At 35.2% G+C, this 21,583-nt stretch overlaps 3 protein-coding genes, 1 non-coding gene and 1 pseudogene across 4 annotated transcripts; 2 read left to right on the top strand and 3 right to left on the bottom strand.

Annotated features, from left to right (window-relative positions):
• Positions 1–186: 186 nt before the first annotated feature.
• On the top strand, positions 187–260 carry TRNAV-AAC (transfer RNA valine (anticodon AAC)). The gene has a single exon. It is a non-coding gene; the product is annotated as a tRNA-Val (tRNA).
• Positions 261–365: 105 nt separating this feature from the next.
• Positions 366–6,801, bottom strand: LOC143617427 (putative inactive purple acid phosphatase 1). Its single transcript, XM_077089992.1, has 13 exons — positions 6,719–6,801; positions 5,673–5,852; positions 4,546–4,637; positions 4,390–4,456; positions 4,163–4,285; positions 3,978–4,070; positions 3,766–3,895; positions 3,531–3,612; positions 3,245–3,377; positions 2,939–3,137; positions 2,683–2,815; positions 1,671–1,980; positions 366–769 (listed from the first exon to the last, which is right to left on the bottom strand). Exons 1-13 carry the CDS (start codon positions 6,722–6,724, stop codon positions 464–466), a joined length of 1,854 nt encoding a protein of 617 aa, XP_076946107.1. The 5' UTR covers positions 6,725–6,801; the 3' UTR covers positions 366–463.
• A 1,734-nt stretch (positions 6,802–8,535) lies between these two features.
• LOC143617431 (pentatricopeptide repeat-containing protein At1g69290 pseudogene) lies at positions 8,536–10,862 on the bottom strand (annotated as a pseudogene).
• Positions 10,863–12,069: 1,207 nt separating this feature from the next.
• LOC143617433 (protein root UVB sensitive 3-like) lies at positions 12,070–15,868 on the top strand. Its single transcript, XM_077089996.1, has 13 exons — positions 12,070–12,276; positions 12,352–12,411; positions 13,309–13,347; positions 13,443–13,562; positions 14,014–14,077; positions 14,220–14,303; positions 14,376–14,458; positions 14,530–14,659; positions 14,771–14,863; positions 14,994–15,132; positions 15,221–15,261; positions 15,352–15,542; positions 15,625–15,868. The coding sequence occupies exons 1-13, from the start codon at positions 12,103–12,105 to the stop codon at positions 15,721–15,723; spliced, it is 1,317 nt and encodes a 438-aa protein (XP_076946111.1). The 5' UTR covers positions 12,070–12,102; the 3' UTR covers positions 15,724–15,868.
• LOC143617434 (ureide permease 1-like) lies at positions 15,837–18,065 on the bottom strand. Its single transcript, XM_077089997.1, has 6 exons — positions 17,929–18,065; positions 17,469–17,768; positions 17,256–17,394; positions 17,027–17,180; positions 16,477–16,948; positions 15,837–16,128 (listed from the first exon to the last, which is right to left on the bottom strand). The coding sequence occupies exons 1-6, from the start codon at positions 17,929–17,931 to the stop codon at positions 15,973–15,975; spliced, it is 1,224 nt and encodes a 407-aa protein (XP_076946112.1). The 5' UTR covers positions 17,932–18,065; the 3' UTR covers positions 15,837–15,972.
• Positions 18,066–21,583: the final 3,518 nt, after the last annotated feature.

Here is a 21,583-nt window from a genome sequence, read left to right as displayed (position 1 = left end):
TTTTCTTATATAGTTGTAACATGTGGGAATACGATGAAATATATTTTTTATGCACGATTTGTCGATTTCTCTTCTATATAAATGTACTGCAATTGTTAAAAGTCATAAGAGATTGAATATTAAATATGACCCTTGTTTGGATATGATACATAATATTAGTCCTATGGCTAGAAGCTATAATATATAGGTTTCGTGGTGTAGTTGGTTATCACGTCAGTCTAACACACTGAAGGTCTCCGGTTCGAACCCGGGCGAGGCCATTAATACCTTTTTTACTCAATTTGTTAAATCTTTTTGCTTACTAGTTACTATGACTAGGAGAAAACCAAGTTAGACATTTATCAAAAAACACATTAAACTACATGTTCTACACATTGATACTTTTCTTCAATTATTAATGCATCCTTACAAATGATAATCACATTAAACAACATGTTCAACACACTATTACTTTACATAATCTTCAAGATGCAAGGGTTGTACTCGAGCAACTATCGACCGTACACGCTAAAATGTCTCTATAGTCCCGAGAAACCATGAACGAGTCATAAACTTTCCCATCTCGGCTCTTTTTGTACTCGAACAATAGTGTAGAATGATCAAATGCGGTAAGTTTTAAGAACCCATGATCATAGTCTCTGTAAACGCTCCAAGTGGTTTTTAACGGTGCAAACGGTGTGAGGGACGCCCCAGCGCCTCCAGCCACGACGTGTATCGTACCGTTTAAGCCGCCTTTGTAATGGTTCTTCTCATTACTCATGCAAATATTCTGAATCATTTAATCACAAGCAATATATATTAGTTATGAACTTATGATAACAAATAAAACTAGATTTTTTAAGATATATTTTACAAACAATTAGTTATTTAATATGATTACACACATGCTAATTGGAATAATATGATGACATTTATATTTATATAGGGCTGTTTCAAAAGCTCGTGGCTCGCTCGAAAATAATGTTTGCAAACAAGTTGAGCTAAGTTAGGGTTGGCTCGGCTCAGGGCCCGGTCGATTGGCCTGTTTGAATTAAACCCCAAATTTAAATACATACAATAATAGTAATAATAAAATTTATAAAGTAATACATAAAATATTTTGTCTGCCTCTTGATCTATAAAAATATAAAAAAAAACAATAATAATAACACATATAATGTTATAAATTCTCTAGTTTATTTATTTTGTATTACGTGTATGTCAAAAAAAATTGTCTATATACATCGATATTTGTAAAAAAAAAATAAAAAAATTTAACAAGATGGCTTGAGCTCGACTTTTTTACTCGTTAATATAAGCGAGCCGAGCTCAAGCTCGACTTTCCAGCTCGTTGGAATAAACAAGCCAAGCCAATCTGGTTCGTTTAAGTTCCGGCTCGAGCCCGTACCCTACCCTGGCTCAACTCAAGCTTTTTACGAGCTGAGTTCGAGCTTGACTTTCCAAGTCGTTAATAAACGATCCAAAAAATAATGGGGTGGCTCGAGCTTTTTACAAGCCAAAGCCCAAGCTCGAATTCTTAGCTCATTAAAATAAAAAAGCCAAGCCAACTCGTTTAAGTTCGAGCCCACACTGGATCGGCTCGTTTACAACGCTAGACACTGATTTGACCCGTTTGAGATGAAATATAACCCGACGGAAATGGGCTGAAATTGCTACCGTTATAGACATACCTCATAAACCGGACAGGTCCTTTCATAATTGTGTTCATGACCATAAACGGCTATATCGACTTTATATTTCTGCCAAAGCTTTTGAAGGCTATCTCTGCCCATTGGCTCTCCAAATGAACCTTCAACTGCATAATTCAAAGAAGAAGAATATCCCAATACGCGATGCGCGATAAATATTAGCCACGGTTGCTTTCGTCTGTCAACCGATGCAAAACATTGTTCGATGAAATTGTACTGCTCGGTTCCTTCTCTCCAGTCATGCTCTGAGTCAGCAATGCAGAACCTAAACAGGCCATAGTCCGTCCAGTACCTAATAAAGTCAAAGTCAAAGTCAAAGTCAGTTTTATTGAAAATTATTTATCTTTATTATAACAGGGTAAAGTTAAAATACAAAGGGAGACAAAAATGAGAAGTGTGAGAAGGATTTGTGACCACACAAAAAAATCCCTTAAAAATAAATTCATAAAAAATAATAAAAAAATCATAACTCAATATATAAATAAAAAACTAAAATGTTTCCACTGTCATTCCCGTTCAAAAAAAAGTTAAATAAAATACAAAAAAAATTGACGAAAAGATACAATGTCGAGATCAAAGACGCAATGACGAAAATGAACAAAAGACACAATTATAACTAAAAAAAGACACAATAGATCGTAAAATATAACACAATGCCGAACAAAATATAGCACAATGTGGAGTAATATAACACAACATAAATTTTAAAAAAGACACAATGTCAAGGAAAAAAGACACAATCAATGACGAAAATAAAAACAAAACACAATGATAAACAAAAAGACACAGACTTTTTTCACTTACCATTGTGTTTTTTTTAATGAGAACGAGAAAGACGGTGGAAACATTTTTGTGTTTTTACATTTTTCGTTTTTTTATTAAATTTTGAGTTATAATTTATTTATTTATTTTAATTTTTTTGAGGGTTTTTTTTGTGTGACTAAAAATCCTTCTCATTTCTGTTCGTAGAATAATTTGACCCATTATAACATACCAGAATTTATCTTTATTAATAGTTGGAACTTGAAACATAGTTTGAGCCACAACACCGCATTCTCCGCCTGAATCATTGTTCTCGTAAAACGATCCTGAATCAGGCCAGTCACGTTCATGGTTACCGCTACAAAGTAAAGATTATTAATTAATTATTCAAGAATCAAGATCAAAACTTTATAAATAAACCCTTTTTGAAATAAGATGTAAAGTTTGAGTCTTGAGGTCAACCATGTAAAAAAGTCAATAACTTGCAGTCATATAAGGCACGGTCGAGGCGATTGGTTCTATCTGAGAAGTAAACTGATCCCATTGTGAAAGATAACCATTTGCATAACATATATCTCCAATATGGAAAACTATGTCATAGTTTTCCAGGTCATCAATGAGTTGCTTCGTAGTGTTAAGGGACCCGGGCTGGAAATTGTTGTATTCGTTAGAGCCATCGGCCTCGTCCTGCATTTTGTTCACATTAATATAGAAAATAACAAACTTTATATGAAATCCAATAAACTGTACAAAAACCAATGTCTGAATAATAATAATAATAACAACAACAACACCTTTCCCATATCACCAAAAATTATAACACGTTGCAGAGAGTCTTGGCCCGGAAATGGAGAAGATTTGAACTTGTACATTCGGCTCCAGACGATTGTACCATTCAACAACTTGTGTCCTAGCTTGTATGTATACCTACATAAACATGATCACAAATTTTATAAGATTTTAGAGGTGGCAATTTTGACCCGTTAACTTATTATAAGGGTTGACTTGGCGAGTGAGTCAAACGGGCCAAAAGTCAACCAAAGTCTGTTTTTAATGAAATGGTATAACCGTATAACATACACTTGATTAGGCCATAAGTCTTTCAAGAAGCTGGTATGAATATAACCAGGATCACGCCAACCCACGGTTCTTGCTGGTGCACCTATACATACGCATACACATATTTATAAAACAATAAATATTTGTAATAAATGATTGTTTATAACTATACAATGTTGCAACATATGATTTTTTTTTTTAACTTTACGAGACTTATAAATTATGTTTTTGAAAATATAATGATTGATTTACACACCGCACATGCTACGACGGTCAAACGTCAAAGTTCCAGCAACCGAACGCCTCTGATCTCCACCATTTTTACCCCATTCGACGAACGGTTCGGCTTCATTGATTCCATATCCACTTGTCCACGTTACAGTCATCTGAAATTTATAAGCGTATGCATAAGTGTGTATGTAGATACTAATGATAAAAAGTGTGCATGATGAAAAATGTGAAACTCACTTCATCCCACGTCTTTCCGTGTGCTAACCGAGGGTAAACTGGTGCATTCGGGTTTTCAAAAGCAACTGTATTTGAAACTGCCACCAGTTTTGGCTGTCAACATTAAGTTAGAAACTTATAATACTGTAAAATCAAATTAACACTAAAAGAAGATTTATAAAAAAAAGTAAAAACGTAGAAGTTACAGTTGATAATCCTCCTGTGAATAATGCGAACGAGAAGTCGGATCTTTGGTTGATCAACTGAAGCTTTAATGACGCTTCTCCTGTAACCTTGTAATCAGGGTTGGTGTAATTTGCATATTGAAACTGCAATATAAGTTTCATAATTAGCCAAGAACTGTAAAAACTCAAACTTTTAATAAAATTTGCAAAAAAAAAAAAAATAAAAAAAAAAAATAAAAAAAAAAAACCTTAATAGGCGCAGAGCACAAATATGGAGGGCTAAACCTTGAATTTTCAGGAAGGCATGTAGAATCACTGAAAGTAATAATATATCATGGATTAAATATGCATGTTTTAGCTCGAACTACATTAAAACAACATATATAAAGAAACATTATATGAACCTGAAATTGGCAGGGGAGAATACTCCAATCCAATCATCAATAGACGGGTTCGGATTATTAATATTTACAGTCACCCATTCAGAATTTTGGTCCTAGAAAAACAAAAAAAGAAAGCAGCATAAGTTTTTAATATGATCTAGATTAGTGTTAAAAAACACCACCGACATACGATCCATACACCACTGACAAGTCATGCGGCCCACATGACTTTTTGCCAAATCATACAGGCCGTATGAGTGTATGACACTATATGGCACGTATGATATGGTGAAAATGTCCGTACGGGCCTGCACAAGGTGTTATACGGACTCGTATAGCTTAGCTGGAACTGACTGATGTGACAGTGTTGTGTTGTGTTGTGTCAAAACTCATACGGGCTTGTATGATGTAAGAGTTTGCTTTATACAGCCTATATGATGTGACAAACATGGCACGTATGTGGTTTGCAAAAGTCATACTGGTGTGCAGATTTCGGATGGTGTATGTATAGCATCAACTCTGGTGTAAACGAGCCAAGCCTCTAGTGAGCTACTTGAGATCGGCTCGCTAAAAGCTTGACTCAAGCCGAGCTAAACGATCTCAAGAATAGCTCTAGCCTGAGCTCACACGAGCCGAGCTTCACTTATCGAGCTTGAGCTGATATGCGAGCCTAAACGAGCCCTATTATTATTATTATATTTATCTAATATACTATTATATACAAAATTATGATAAATAACAAAATACTACATATTATGTTTGATAATAAAATTATAACTAAAATATATTAAAAAAATATTTATAAATGCGTATAATATAATTATTAAACGAGCCGAGCCCGAGCAAGTCTTGAGCTAGAGAAACTACTCACGAGCCATGGTTGAGCTTTTATAATAGAGCTCGAGCTCTCGTAAGTTAAAAAATCCAATACAATTTCGGTATCTGCTCAACTCAGCTCGTTTACACCCCCAACAACTTTTAACCGTAGATATGTGACAATGAAAATCAATATTCAAACATAGCCTACACTTCCGCGAAGAAAGTTGGAAACAAATCAAAATTTAGATGTCAATGCCACTTTTCAACTCCAAAACTGATATAAAAAACTAAAATGTTAGTTACTTCAGTAAATATCATGTATGTCATACTTTTGATCCTAGAATCTCAGGAGAAGCTTTCACATATGCAGCATCATTTAAAGCAAATGTCACTTGATGTATGCCAATTTTTGCAAAAGGATGATCTTCATGTGATGTCACTTCTTTAAGGGTCAACAGGACCAAGAACCCTACTAGCAATGTGAGCTCTAGAACTCGAATCATCCCTCCCTGTATTCGAAATCACATCAGAAATATGCTTATTAGCAATCATCTACATAAGTCATTGGTTACCCGTCTGACATCGATTAACACATCAGGTGCCTGTGACACTTGCGACACTAGTTAACGTGTCTGGCGCCAGTAACACGTCCGATGCCGGTTAATAGAGGTGCGCATGAAACCGAAAAAATCGAGCTCAAACCGAAAAACAATAAGAACCAAACCGAAACAAAAACCAACGGTTTGGTTTTCATGTTTTTTGTAAAAACAGAACTTACGGTTCAGTTTTGGTTTAGAAAACCAAACTGAATTTATAGATTTTCACTTTTCATATTTTACTTTAAAAATCAACTAATTTATAAGAATTTAATATATATAAGTAACTGAAATATTTTAGCTTAAATGCATAATAACCAGTTAGATATTAATTAACAAAATGATTCAAGCCCAAATTTTTTTATTTTCCGCCCAAAATATTCAAGCTCAATTGGCCAAAAAAAAAAAAAAGATCGAAACCGAACAGTTTTAAAAAGTTCAAAAACCAAACAAACAGAACCATGCACACCCCTACTGGTTAACCCGTCAGACATCAGTTACACGCATCAGGCGTCACGTCGTTGATTACGCGTCCGATGCCACTGAAACATGCTTATATAATAGCAATCTAACTGATAAAACAGTTGAAATTTAATAGCTGATGCAAACAAACCCTAACAAGATTACTAATTAATTACTTGCATAAAGCTCTACTGTTGAACTTAAATGATATACTGAACACTTAAATTAGGTGAAAGATTGATAAAAAAAACAAACTTGAAGTGTGTAATCAAGAATATGATTGTTAAAAACAAAGGATAGAGTTGATTAGTGATTACCATCATAGCATAGCAGCACAAAAACAAAAACCCTTGTGTATTATGATCTAAAGTTTATTGCTTTAGTGGCATTCTTGCAGCAGTGAGCAGATTAAATTCAGTTTCTTTAGTTATTATAAGAAAACAATTCTGGGTATATGCCATTATTCCCTCTTTAGTCTTTTCACAAACAAGAATTAGATTGTCCCTTTTGCTATATTTTGACTGGTAAAAATAATTCCATATGATTTTTTTTAACGAGCTACTCATTGGGATACACTCGTCTTTCGATCTGTGAAAAACCTTCATCTAAGGCCAACACGTCTGTGAACACTTTCTCGAAGGCACGACAGTCCAAGTAATGAACGCCATCTACTCGTCTAGTTTCCCATCGTCACCTGATGCCACCGAAACTAAATGATGAAAGCATTAATCGAATCTAGGTCACATGAAACACAGTCACTTCCTTTTCGTATCACCACCAGCTCATTGGTGTAAAGAATTTATCTTAAAGTGATTGAATGACATATATGTTATTAATATATATATATATATATTAAAATGAGGATTCAATCATACTATTTAATAGTTTAATGTTTTATATTAAATCACTAGGCAAAATCCATAAATAAAAATGAGTGTTTTTATTTCCTTTATTTTTTTTCAACTAACAAAAATATTTAACAAACTATATTTTTAACATTAAACTTGGACAAGTATCGGATTTATATATTTTATTTGTCGGTTAAACGATTTTCTTAAACTTTGACCAAAACGTTTTCTATAATTTAAAAATATCTCATCGTCACATGGTTTTATATCCGCGTTTCAACGTTTGATACCTCTCATTTAAAATATTTTTTTTTGGCTTACAAATTTATGATTACGAATTTGTGTTGGTACCACTGATACTAATCGAATGTGTGTTGGATCACAACTGTAACGTGCCGGTTTTTTTTTGCTATACACATGATAATTTGTTGTATTTTGACATTGACAGATTTATTTCTTTTGTTTTTGATGTCGTAACATGATACCGGCTGACTTCGCATCAATTTGCAGCGAGCTTATGGTTTAATGTTTTTACTTATGTTTTTTTGTTCGACTTAATGGTCCCGTCGCGAAGCGCGCGGTCCTAAATCCTAGTTTTATAATTTATATTAGTGAACTTTTTACTATAAAAAGTTTGCTAACTTAGAACGGACTCATATTGATCGGCATCAATATACTTTTTCCCACTTAAAATGGCTCGTAATCTCATATTGATACAGGCCCATTTTGGTATCGTTTTGACCCGAAATAAATTAATATTTTTATTATGGTTTATTTTTGTCTCAAATATGTTTTAACCAGTTAATCGATCTTGCCCACTTATTTTGCCAAGTAGGGTAAAAAAAATTCAAATAAATTTCCTCGAAAGAGAAAGAGATGTTAAAAATATATAGTTCTCTCTCATTTTTTTAAGGCGACAATATATTAACAACAGACTAGCAAAACGCTAGAACTGAACAAACAAAGGAAACAACAAAGTTTTAAACTTTGAATTTACACCAACCGACCAACGATCTCAATCCATTACCGTATTCTTCGATCTAGAAACCACCCAAAGAAAGTTTTGAATCTTTATGTTTTCCACTGTTTGAGTCGAGCGTGTGTTGAGTTCGTTTAAAATCTTGAAAATTCAAGAAAGTTTAATGTTCTTTCTAATGGTGTATCTACATTTTTATCAGTCATCATCCAAAACCAGACTTAAATCTTTAATATACCAAAGCTTAATTCAAACATATCATTAAACAGGCAAAAAAATAAATAATTATTAAGTAATTAACACACAACTATTAAGATACATATAACCTTATTACAAAACTTATAATCAAATTTCACAATTTAAAAAACTCAAAAGAACAAAAATGTGCTTGAGGGTCAGCCCGGCCTGACCCGACCACTTTTTACCCGCGCTAAAAAAACCAACTTTAGCATGCTAAGAACACAACATGACCTGCCCATTTCGCAGCCTCTAGCCGTCAGTATAATAATCAACCTCACCGAGTCGAATCATGGACTAAATGTATAAAAGATCCATCTGTTTATACATCTATCTCGACTCTCATCGTTTGTTGTTTGTCGCAGCCCAGGTTCCACATCAAGCATTCAAACCGGCCCAGTTTTTGAAAGCAATAAGAGCTTCCATTTTCTTAATACTTCTCTTTCTCAATTTAGAAACATTAAGCTTCTTATGATTCTCCATGAACACTTGTTTATACCTCCATTTATCGACAAATATCTTCATCTCTTGAGACTTCTCGACAACTTGCATAACCGCATCAAAGAAACCGCCTTTCACTAAAGCGTAAAGCAAAGCATCAACCAAACCATGATCCAATTTAAACCCCTTTTCATCATTAAACGACAACCGTTTCTTAACTTCGTTCCACATCATCAAAACGTTAAAATAATTCCCAGCGTTCATGTACCCGTTAACCAAAGAAAGATACGTTTGCTCGGTCGGTTCAAACTGAAGAAAAACCATTCTCCTAAACGTCCTTCTGGCATCTTCTAACCGACCCGCTTTACAAAACGCGTGAATAATCGAATTCCAGTCGTGGGTCCCGATTTTCACTCGCGGGTCTTCCACCACTTCGTCTAAAAAAAACGCCATAAGCTCGGGTCGATGGTTTTCGGTTAAACCCGTCATTATTGTTAAATAACTTCCCATTAGTTCGGGTATTCTTGCTTCTCGCATATCTCTAAAAAGCGAAAACGCTGACTGAAAATCTTGACTCGACATAGAAACATCTATTAACAAATCAAATATACTCACATCAAGATCCAACCCTAAAGCGCACATTTCCGATACCAATTGTGCAGCCTCTGCGGTTCTTTGTTCTTTGCCATACGCCTTTAATATCGACACATAAACACCAAGTCCAACCGAACCTCCTTGAGCATTCATTTCATCAAGAACACTATGCGCCTTTTCTAATAACCCGAGATTAACACATGCGTTTACAATACCATAACCGACAGATTTTTCAACTAATACGGTTTCAGATTCTAACTTCTGAGCTTCAAGTATCAAACTTGCTAAATCTTTTACGCTACCATGTTCAAGAAACCCTTTCACTATCTCACCATACGTCTCTTCACGAAAGTTTAAACCTTTACCGTCTAATGTTCTCAAACTATGCAATATACTAGTCGAAACCGATTCAAGATTACCCGATTTCACGTACCCGCTAACCAACTTACTAACAAACAAACTTTTATCCGAAAAACCAAACTTACCCACCAAATCTTCCAACTCCGTTACCTTCTCGTCGACCCCTTTAACCGCATACAAATAAGCAAGCCACCCGAAACTCGTCTCGTCAGGACGAACACCCAACACCGCCATTACATCCACCACCTTATGCGCATCCGTAACCGATTCAATTTCACAACAACAACCCTCCAACGCGGCATTACACGCATCCAAATCCGGCTTCAAAGATTCCATCTTTTCGTCCATCGCAACCCGACAACTCTCGCTAAAAACCTCGAAAAACTCAGTAAACCGACGCGTTTTCCGACTAATCTCGACTAACGCCTCACCCCACATCCCAAAAGGCATAAAAAATCTATTCTTGAACATGGTTTTAACCAAAGCAAAAGCAGGTGCACCATTAACACCATTAGCACTATTTGTAGCCTTTATACAATCCAAGAATCTTTGAATAGTGTTGTAATGTAATAAATTAGGGTTTTTTTCTAACACAAACATTAAAGTGGCAAAAGCCCTTTTGAGATTATGGGTGTCATTGTATTTGGAACATAAATGAGTGATTAATAAGTTAATGATATGTTTACTTGGTAATATTGTTGTTGATGATGTAAGGGTTTTGAAGTGTTTCCATGCTTCATTTGTGTTGGATTCTTGGATGGATATTTGGATTGTGGATTCAAGATTTTTTGTGGGTTGGTGGGTGGATTCAAATTCAAGATTAGGGTTTTGAGATGGGTTTTGGGTATTTAAAGGTGGGTTTGAATTGGGTGGTTTGATGGTGAAGATTGAGGGTTTAAGGAAGGAGTAAAGTGATGGTGGTGATGATGAAGATGAAGATGAAGATGAAGATGAAGATGAAGATGAGAAGTGTTTGATCAAACGGATAACTTGTCTTCTCCACATCATAGGAAAGCCAACAAGAACATCGAATCAACATGTTTTTGTTTTTGTTTATGTTGTATTTATTTTCAAAAAATTACATTCTTGATCCTTTGGTTGTTGTCTATGTAAAATAATGTCCTATTCAATAGAAATTATTAAATTTCAAATAATCTATTTATCACTTTTATGAGTTTAGGGTTATAATAGTTTTGATTAAAAGCTGACTTGTAAGTTCGGTTTTAAGAACAAGTTAGGTTCAAGTATTTAAAATTGATTGTTGGGACTTGGGAGTGATTAAGTTGTAGATGTGATGTAGTCGATTGTGTCTATAGAGTTGATGCAAGTGGAGAGACGAGAGTATTGTGTGACAAAAAGTTCCCAAAAAAATTAAAGTGGAAATTTGTAGGTTTGTAATTCGACAAGATTGTTGGTCCATATAAAATACACAAGTATTAAAGTTGAAGGTGACAGTCTAACAGAGAGACAAAGATGAGATGGATGTGGGGTACACAAGGACGAACCGAATAAGGAAGTAAATTTTTTTTGTTTGTTTTCTTTTTTTTTTTATTCTTTTTTTGTGTGGGAGGATTATTAGGATACATTTGTGATGACATTAGAGGGGGTTACATTAGGAATAAGCAACAGGATGAAAGATTGTGATGATTTGAGCATGTGGACAGTAGAAACTCACTATATATGGGGTAAGAGCAAAAGTGGACTTGGTCTACTGTCACGGGAAAAACATTTTTTTTATAAAGCGAGGAGGGGGGGGGGGGGATTTGTCTTAGGTGCTTAGTTTTTTCAATACTTTCATAAGCCTTAGCTTTATTTGTTTAGACATATAGACATCTTTAAAAGAACGTATAGATACACACATAGAAGTTTTTGTTTTTTTTCTTACTAGATACGTATGTTGTTCTTGTCGAAAGAAGAGAGATAATTTGACAAACAAAGATAAACACAAGAAACTATAGAGAAAAACTGAGAATCTGAGAACGTTTTCACTATTCATTTCATATATGGAAAATATAAATACTTGGGAACGAACCTCATCTCATTCCCGAACACAGACACATGTTTTTAAGTTTCGGATACCCCCGTCGAGCTTCGTTATGAAAATGTAAAGGACCTTAATTGCACTTAATCTAAAGCGAAGGGTCTAACAGTTTGAATTCAAGTATTCAAGTCAACTAATCACAGAACAACCTGCAACTGTTGTACTGAAGAAGACGATTAATAATCAATCATTCAATTGGATTCAATGAACGAACAAATCGACTCTCAAATTACAGTTGAAGAATGGAACGGTACTTCATCGAACAAGCTATCGTTAACCGCCGTTATAACGCCGTCATCATCATCTTTCACCGTTAAAAAACTCGGTAACCGGTTCAACGTTTTCTCCAGAAGGTTCATAGAAGCATTCGTTCCAGAGGTAATTAATTAGTTAATATATTATAATATATTATTAGTTATTGTGTATTGATGTAATTAGTTTATTAATTGTTAGGGTTTTCCAAACAGTGTGACACCTGATTACATTCCTTTTCAAACATGGGACTTATTGCAGGTTTGATATTCGATTATTTTCGATTCACATTGCATTTATTGTAGCAAAAACCGAAAACCAAACTGTTAACTGAAAATATTAACTGACTTAACTGATAGGTTATGTTTAAGTGGAATCTGGTTAACTGATCATTTGGTTATGGTTAGGGTAATTGTGTCTTCGATTTTAGCTGAAACCGAACCGTTAAGTGAGAAAATTAAATGAAATTACACATAACTGACAAAAATGATTGGTTATGTTTGGTTGAATATGGTTAACTGATCATTTGGTTATGGTTATGGTTAATGTGGCTTTGTTAATCGACTTTAGCTAAAACCGAACCGTTAACTGAAAATAATAGTTGAAATTTTTTGAAATTAAGCATGATCAACATAACGGATAGGTTATGTTTATGTGAATCTGGTTAATCAGTCGCTTGTTATGGTTATGGTTAATGCGTCTTTGTTAACTGACTTTGTCCGAAACTAACCATAACAGACAGTGAATCTGGTTAATCGACTATTCGGTTATGATTACAGTTAATGTGTTCTCAGTAACTGATTTAACCGAAACCAAACCGAATCGAACCTTGTATGTTTGTGTTTTCCATATTTTATACCTCCATTTGTAGATTCGAACATATAAATTCATGTTGCAATCGTCTATAACGGAGCTTGGAACACCATAACAAGCTTGCAATTGGTATATTTTAGCTTCAAAACTTCATAATTGAGCTTGGAACATCATAAATGAACCGATTTTAACTGAAGCATAGAAAAAACAATATATTAAAAAATATACTGGACAATTAACCGAATTGGACAGTTAACCAACCAGTCTCTTATGGTTAAGCAGTCTTCTATAACCGAGCCGACTTTGCACATACTAAATTGTAACTGATTCAATCTCTGCTCATAGGGACTCTCGACATACATAAGGACAATGCTTTCTACACAGGTAAAGTTTATGTTTTACAGTTGAATTTGTACCTTTCGAAATCTTTTCAATTTCAAATTTGTGTTGAAATCATTCGGTTGGATATGTTTTGCTAGGCTCTTTTGAGTGCTATAGGAGTTGGGGAGAAATCAGCAACTGTAATTGGGGCTACTTTTCAGTGGTTTTTGAGGGATTTAACAGGAATGCTTGGAGGTGTCATGTTCACATTCTACCAGGTATTGTTCTGTTCTGCATATTGTAGGCTATTTCTGTTTGCACATGCACGTTTTTAAAGACATAGATGAATGTTGGTCAAACTTGGTCATAATTAGGGTTTGTTAGAGACGGAAGTGTAAAACAAGCAAAGTGGTCAAGAATTGTAGTAAGGTTTGCTTGATAAAAGGGTTGATATGCGAAGCATTGTGAGAGACATAGCTTCTGATTGACAAGAAAGCTTATTTAGTTGTACATAGCAACGCGGCAACGCCTCGCGTCTGCGATGAACCCATAAGTACCCAGGGGTCTCTGTATGCTACGTGTACAATTAGTATGTAGTTATCAGCAAGTAAACTACCAAAACATTAGGCTAAAATAGATAACATTTATGCATTCAGAGGTCTGTTATATCTCTATGCATTAAATCAATGATAAAACACTCAGTCATGAGAGTTTTTTTGTTCTTTCCAGGGCTCAAACCTAGACAGCAATGCTAAAATGTGGCGTTTGGTTGCTGATCTCATGAATGATCTTGGTATTGCTCTACTGTATGCTGACTTTGCACTTTGCAGTAGGATAATTAATAAAGTTCTTATTTTTGTAAGGGAATAATGGTCCTTTAACTCACTAGAGGTTGCTTGAATTTTTTTTTTTTTGCTAACTTTTTTCTGTTGCAGGAATGTTGATGGACCTTGTTTCTCCATTGTTTCCTTCAGCATTTGTATTCATTGTTTGCATAGGGAGCTTGTCAAGATCTTTCAGTAAGTCATTGGCGTTGTGGCGTATTTGAAAATTAGTTAAACCGTTTAAATATGATCAAATATTCTTTTTAGCTGGTGTTGCCAGTGGAGCAACTAGGGCTGCTTTGACACAGCATTTTGCTCTTCAGAATAATGCCGCAGATATATCTGCAAAGGTAAATTTCTAAGCAATTTCAACCCATTTAATATTATCCTATAATCTTATAATGTTTATGTTTTCTGATAGGAAGGAAGCCAAGAGACGGTTGCAACAATGATTGGAATGGCTTTAGGAATGATTCTTGCACACATCACAATGGGACATCCAATGATCATATGGTTCTCATTTTTGTCGCTCACAGTGTTCCACATGTATGGTTAGTTTATTCTTCCACTTCATGATTTCAGAGTCACATTGCATTTATAAGTTTGTTGTACTTAACGTAAATTAATTACTTTTCTGTATTTCATGTTCTGGTGGTTTGTAGCTAATTACAAAGCTGTTAGATGCCTTAATCTGACGACATTAAACTGCGAAAGAAGCTCAATTCTTTTAATGCATTTCATGAAAACTGATCAAGGTGAGATAAAGGAGGTCAATACAGCCTATTATTATTATTATTTAATTTTAAAACGACTAATACAAACTAGTTATATTGTAAGCATAATCAAGGTGCATGATAACTTAAATTGTCCTTTTGCATTATGCAGTTTTTTCACCAAAAGAGGTCTCGGTGTTGGAGCATGTTTTACCATTATGGGTCAGTTCTTGGAGCTCAAAAAGTACCAAGTCTTTGTACACACGTGTTCGCTTAGGTGTCAGAGTTTCTTCACTAAACAGCCTGGAAATGTAAGTTTATAATTCCTTAAAAAACTTTGAACCTTAACGTCTGGACGTTTACTTACCCATTATGTTTATTTTACATGTCAACAAACAGGAAGGAGTTACTAGGTTCTGCTGAATCTCAATACGGGAAAGGTTAAGATTACCAAGTTCTATTTAAAATAATAATATTATATGTCAAATGGAATACTTATATTATATTGGTTATTGCTGTTTGCGTTTCAGCAAAATACTTGTTACTTGAGAAGAAAGGAATCATCAGCATTATTATGCATAAAGATTCAACTACCGGTGATGTCATGCAGGGGTATATTCATGCTCTTGTCATGGCAAATCTTCTAAATCATAACCCTACATCGTTACATATGGATAGCCAAATATGGATGGACAAACACTACGAAGCTTTTGTTTTGAAGGTTCATTGCATTCGTATATTTTATTTAAATATATAATTATTATAAGATTACATAAATTTAACGTTTTTACCATAATTGGCAGCTTCAATCATCTGGTTGGAAAACCGAACGACTTTTGTCGTCATCAATCACGTGGAGGGCAACCTGGAACCGCGCGAGTCCAGATAAAAAGATAAACTAGAAGATTTTACATATACAGACAAAATTTAAAACATTTTTATTGGATTCAGGTTCTTGAAACAATTTTAATGATTGTATGTACATCGGTACTCATGATTGTAGTATCGAAATTGCATTATATATTACAACCTTCAGTTTTGATAACAAGGCCAAAAAGTCTTATATGTCCCTTGCTGTTTTGATTATAAGTTGATTGAAACTTGCAGGCTTGCAGCGTAACATATTTTTCTTTTGATTTAAGGCAATGTGTTTAATGTTTACGGTGTCCCGATGACGCCACTAGAAGTCCAACCGCCACAACAAACATGGATAACATGCCTGCAAGAAGTACATATGTTCTCCTCGACGAATTATGGTATTCACCGAAAAGAAGCACACCCCAAAAGGTACACACAAGTGGAATAGCCTGAAAAAAAAACAAAAAAAACTTAGAAATCTTTTTATTATAAAGGAATTAGATTTTTACTTTTACCTTTTTAATATTACTAGTCTGAATCCTAAGCATTTTTGCCACCACTACATGTTATGAATCATATGCATTGGTTAGTTGTACCATATAGTACAACAAACTAGACCTTAGCAATAATTGTGTAAAAAAATTTTAGTTGTGCCACATATCAACATGGTACAATAATGGAAGAACTTAAATGCAGATGCCCCCACTGGTTGACTTGTGAGCCGACCCGACCCGCATAAAGATGCATTGGTGGGCTGTACAGTACTGCTTATACAGACTTTAAAAGTTAGAACTAACCTGACCCGCATCAGCTGCAGCATAACCAGCAGCCTGGCCTCCCATAAACTGGAGACCATTCCCGAACCCACACAAAAAGCCAGCCAGAAATGCCCAACCTCGACCGTCCCAGTCGTTTAAATACGCTCGGATTGAAGACCGAGGCAAGTTGAAGGCGGGGCGGTAAAGGAGTGTAATGTTTAAGATAATGGCGATCACAAAACACGAGCACGAAAAGTAGAAAAAAGCTGTGTAGACACTTAAATGAGGGACACCGTCATCCAATGTATGCCATTGGTCATTCGTTGCAAGATTAAAAGCCGGCGAGAAAAGAGAGAAACAAATTCCCGCAACGAAACATATTGTCAAACCAATCAATGTGCTAATCCCAAACACCTTGATTGCTCTTTGGCTCTCAAGCTCAATAAGGAACTTGGCGGTCCCTGCTTTTGCTTTGTTACTTGAACTCGTGTTTGACTCGTTACTGATTAACCTGTCAAGAATCGGGTAATTATGTCATTAGAGTTCCAAAACCTAAATGATTGTTTTCGAAGCAAGAAGATATACATACCCTTTTGGTTTATCAAGCTTTGCTTGAATATCTTTTGCATTGGATGCATGCACCAAAGATCCAAGACAAAAAGCAATCAAGAAACAAGCAACACCCGAGAATAGTATCTCGGCTTTATTGATCTTGTCGTCCAAAAAGTAGTTCATAGTCGTACCTGTGGCTCATGATAAAAGAAACCCGTGAAAACTCAAGATCATGATGACGACGTTGATGATGATAATGATAATACCTATAAGGACACTAATACTTGCACATATCACATTGGTTACTGATAAACCAACGAATGCCCAAGCATATTGCGTCAACAGATTCCCGAGGCTCAAAACTATCCCGCCCGCCATTGCAAACAGAACACTCGGCCAATTATTCTGCAGCAATAATGCAACTTTTGAATAATGCATGCAAGATTCATTGAGGCATTCGGTTGAACGCTGCATAATGCCTGAGAAAGCTGGTCTAGGAAATTGGGCATATCATCATTAGAATGACCAAACTCCCCAAAAGTGAAGGCAATTATGACAGCAGCCAAAAGATTGGTGACCGTGTAATCGAGGTAAGTATGTTGAGGAAGCCGGCCACGTCTTTCTAACAGAGTTAGAATGGCGGGCCAGGTTCCTAAGAAGAGCAGCGCGAGCAGCATGCATGCTATCGCTCCTCCTTTGCTGTCCACTAAATACATGTTCAAAACCGAACCGAGTCCCTCGGTTGTATAAGTGATCAAGAAACGGGATTCGGGGAAACCCTGAATCCAAAATAGCAGAAAGATTAAAGGGTCTTAGCATATTCAAAAATCTTGAATAGATTAAGGTGTTACAACATATAAATTATATTTTCCTGTTTGAAACATAAAGAAGATGAGTCAATAACAGGGTTGCATCTTGACTAAAAAAAGTCAAACTCACCATGGCAGAGGAGGTGACTGAAAGAATCTTAAGCTATAATATCATGTTACAATAAGCAAACCACCACAAATAAAAATAGGGACAAGAAAATGACATATTCCAACCAATTATGGACCAAGACAAAACATTTTTAAAAAGTTAATATCACCTTTTGCATGTTCAAGATAATTAAACAAGTTATATGCACCAATGATTCAATATATCCAAAAAAATTTGTTTTTGTAAAAAAAGAAAGAAAAAGAGAGAGAATTAAAAATCCATATTTGTATAGAAATAGAATTATAACAAAATTAATATGTTTTTTTAAATTAAAATTAGTCAAGGGTTGTAACTTGTAAGCTATAATATCATGTTATATGCTAAATCATATATTGCGGTATAATTATAGTCACTATTATACTCATCAAATAGAAGGGTTCCCAAGTTTTAATTGAATCAAATTATTGAATTTTGAAATTTGAAGTTGGATACGAATTTGGTTCGTTATTCAGTTCGACTTAATAATAATAATAATAATAATAATAATAATAATAATAATAATAATAATAAAATATACTAAACTTTTAATTTTGGAAATATCATTTAAACTTTCAGTCAGAATATAACTGGGATGATTGAAAGTCATGTTTAAAACACAACCTTAACATGGTAAAAACCAAAAAGATTTGAATACCTATAGCGGGTAGGTCGGATTCAAAAAAGACTCCAAGATTATTGGAAGACAAACAAGAAGTGATGTTAGCCAGGTGGTAGAGACAAAGTACAAATCTAGTAACCTTTGGTCATGCTTTATACAAGGGAGGTAGGGTATAAAATTGGGTCATATGGATCTTATTCCATGAGTTGCTTTAAACAAACGCTATGGTCCGTTACTTTAAAAAAGGAAAGGGGGGGGGGGGGTGGACGGAATATAGATCCCACTCTTCTCTCTCACACACACCACGTCTTCCATCAAGTGATCGAATGTGAACATGATTTTGATCTTGGGTGTTTTCAAGCGTGAAAGGCGATGTGAAAGGTGGTGATTTAATTTTTAAGAAATATGTATTAGTTGGCGGAGTCAATCGTAAAGAAGCACCTCACATTTCTCTTTTCGCTACCCATAACACATCTTAAGCGATAGTAAGTATATGATCACCCCTCCGCCTAGGTGACTCCTACATGGCGTGCCTTTAGGCTTTAACTATCACGTCTTACTAACCAGAACACGTGATCTAGTTGGAACCCGCTTCCAATCCAACACATTGACCTAGATAAGCTAAACATGACCATATATATATATATATATATATATAATACGGTTTTGCCATGTAGCCTAGAAAATGAAAGATTAATTTTTCTTTATGTTAATCTCAACCCAGGTTTCGTATAATATTATACGTTGCGTATGGTAAAAATGATTTTGCCTATAAGATTTTCGTTTTCTGGCAAGATCCAAGGTAGCGTGAGGCGACGCTAGATTGACTGTTTACTTGAGTTTCAACATCTGTTAAACGAGGACAATATGATATTGTGGGGTCGTGGATAGTGTGATCATGCTAGGATTTAGGAGAACTAGGTTAGGATAGTAATTAAAATAAGTAAGAGTAATTGTATTTGGCATTGATTCAATAGTCAACATCAATAAGAATTGGAATTGGATGCACCAATATGTAGTAAACTAGAAGCTACCAACGCACTTTGTTCAGGTTATTACGCTCGTGTTTGAAAAATAAGAAGCTCGAGCTTAGTAAATTAAATGAGTCGAGCTCAAATTACAATTTGTATAGACATAATTACAATTTTCGTTCTTTAAACATAGTTGATTTATAAATTGGGTGCCTCAAAAAGTTAATTTTCACTCTTTGTCCATTAAATAGAAAAATACATTGGTTATAGTCATTTTGACTGACGATCATCCATTTTCCGTTAAATCCTTGGTTTTAGTCCTTTTGACTAACGATCAATAGAAAGTTACAAATTTACAAAGATAGGTGGCCAGTTTAAATACAACAGTAAATGCTAGTTTTAACTTCTAAGGCAATCTTTAAAGAATTCCTAAAAGTCCCCGCCGTGTAGCTTAGTTGGTTAAGGGGGCGTAAGACTTGGAACAATAACCTAGAAGTTGTGGGTTCGAAACCGATCCTAAGCGCCAATCGCCTTGTCGCTGATTGAGGCTGATTTACCTCTCACGTGATGGGCCCGGGACGGTCTGGTGTGGGCTGATTTGCATGTCCGGAACAACACGTTTTGGAACAATAAAGAATTCCTGAAAGGCCTTTTTGATTTCTTTATTGATAATAAATATGATTGATTATTCTCTAAATAATTTTCCGAATGTTTATCAAAAGGAATTTCGGCTAAAAAGGAAGCTCCCGTAAACTTTCTTACGGATCCTCAAGAAGGAAGATCTACATTACGACCGGCCGATATACTTGTTTTTGGGTGGGTAGGGGAAAACACGCTTGTGTCGACCTCACAGGAGTGTCCCCTCTTGTTGGGATTAGGGACACTGGATTTGTAGCAGGCCAGGCAGCATTGAAGGCGGCATCGGGCAAGGTTGCTAAACACGAGAGAGCTTGTTTGGAGAATCAACACGTGTTTATTCCCTTCGCCTCTGACACTTTTGGTTTCTTGGCTCCGATGCCGTGGACCTTTTGAATAGGGTTCAGAAAGTTGTGTATAGTAACGTATCAGCCCATAAGAATCAAAACTTTGTTTTTAGTCGGATTGGGTTTGCTATCCAAAAGGGGGTTGCGGCGCAGCTTGTTGCCCGCTTACCTGCCACTTCATTGTAAATCGTTTGGATGTTTCTATGAAATATAAGAGTTGCAATTTATCAAAATAATGTATGTAGACATTTTTTTAAAATGATGTTTCACTGTTTAAAAAAACACCATGCACTCAAAATGAACTCATGTTGCAGCATAATCAGCAGTTCGATCCGGCCTCCGTCAACGCTGGCCCAGAGGGATACCAACCCCGGCCGTCGTCTGATTAAGGCCAGTTTGCAAATTTTCGAGAAAATTTTTTTTATGTATTAAAGAAAAACTTTAAAGCAATAAGGACCCAACATGGGTTGAATGGCTAATAAGAAAAATAATATGGACCCAAAAATCTCCAAAAGTGCAATAACAACTTAATTAATAAGGTTTTGGCCTAGTTAGATTAGTGATAATGGTTCTGGCCGGTTCATGGCTAAACAAGTGCTAATAAACTGTGTAGACTTATATGAATGACGCTATAATAATCCAATGCAATAGAGTGCTGAGAAAATGTAATTTAAAACTAAACCAAAATAACTTAAATGCAATTTCAAAAGCCTTTTGTTCTTAACTCTTCTCTTTCAAATGTCATTATAAACCATAAAATTTGGCTTATCAAGCAGAAGTAATGTCTCGATGTAATTACTCACATCAAAAAAATAATGTCGTCCCTCAATCCCAAGACTATTGAAGTGATTTGTGTTGGGATCGTAAACAACAAGTTCTCCACGTTCAGACGATATTGGAACATCAATTATAAGTTCGCCACTATTCCGAAATCCCATTATATATGCATCTTCTTTTGATGTAAAAGTAAATAGCTTTGTAAACGATTTTGGAACAACATCCCCCCATCAACCATACATTGTAACTTGAATTAATGACACTGCGTGCATGTTGACCAACTAAAA

Source organism: Bidens hawaiensis, unplaced genomic scaffold, assembly GCF_021521415.1.
Source record: "Bidens hawaiensis isolate Kalapana, Puna unplaced genomic scaffold, B.hawaiensis_p1.1 tig00054781_1, whole genome shotgun sequence".
In the NCBI taxonomy this organism is placed as follows: domain Eukaryota; kingdom Viridiplantae; phylum Streptophyta; class Magnoliopsida; order Asterales; family Asteraceae; genus Bidens; species Bidens hawaiensis.
The sequence above is the reverse complement of the archived record's forward strand: the minus strand, read 5'-3'. Positions and strand labels throughout refer to the sequence as shown.

What these genes read in the sequence shown, in the direction of transcription:
- LOC143617433 (XM_077089996.1), top strand. Translation starts at nt 12,103, where the DNA reads ATGAACGAACAAATCGACTCTCAAATTACAGTTGAAGAATGGAACGGT. An exon ending in TCATGTTCACATTCTACCAG is followed by an intron (nt 13,563 to 14,013) that starts GTATTGTTCTGT and finishes TGTTCTTTCCAG; the next exon opens with GGCTCAAACCTAGACAGCAA. An exon ending in CACAGTGTTCCACATGTATG is followed by an intron (nt 14,660 to 14,770) that starts GTTAGTTTATTC and finishes GGTGGTTTGTAG; the next exon opens with CTAATTACAAAGCTGTTAGA.
- LOC143617427 (XM_077089992.1), bottom strand. An exon ending in TGTGCTCTGCGCCTATTAAG is followed by an intron (nt 4,286 to 4,389) that starts GTTTTTTTTTTT and finishes CTTATATTGCAG; the next exon opens with TTTCAATATGCAAATTACAC. An exon ending in GACTTATGGCCTAATCAAGT is followed by an intron (nt 3,378 to 3,530) that starts GTATGTTATACG and finishes ATGTTTATGTAG; the next exon opens with GTATACATACAAGCTAGGAC.
- LOC143617434 (XM_077089997.1), bottom strand. An exon ending in TCCTAGACCAGCTTTCTCAG is followed by an intron (nt 17,395 to 17,468) that starts GCATTATGCAGC and finishes TTATTGCTGCAG; the next exon opens with AATAATTGGCCGAGTGTTCT. An exon ending in AAGTATTAGTGTCCTTATAG is followed by an intron (nt 17,181 to 17,255) that starts GTATTATCATTA and finishes CATGAGCCACAG; the next exon opens with GTACGACTATGAACTACTTT.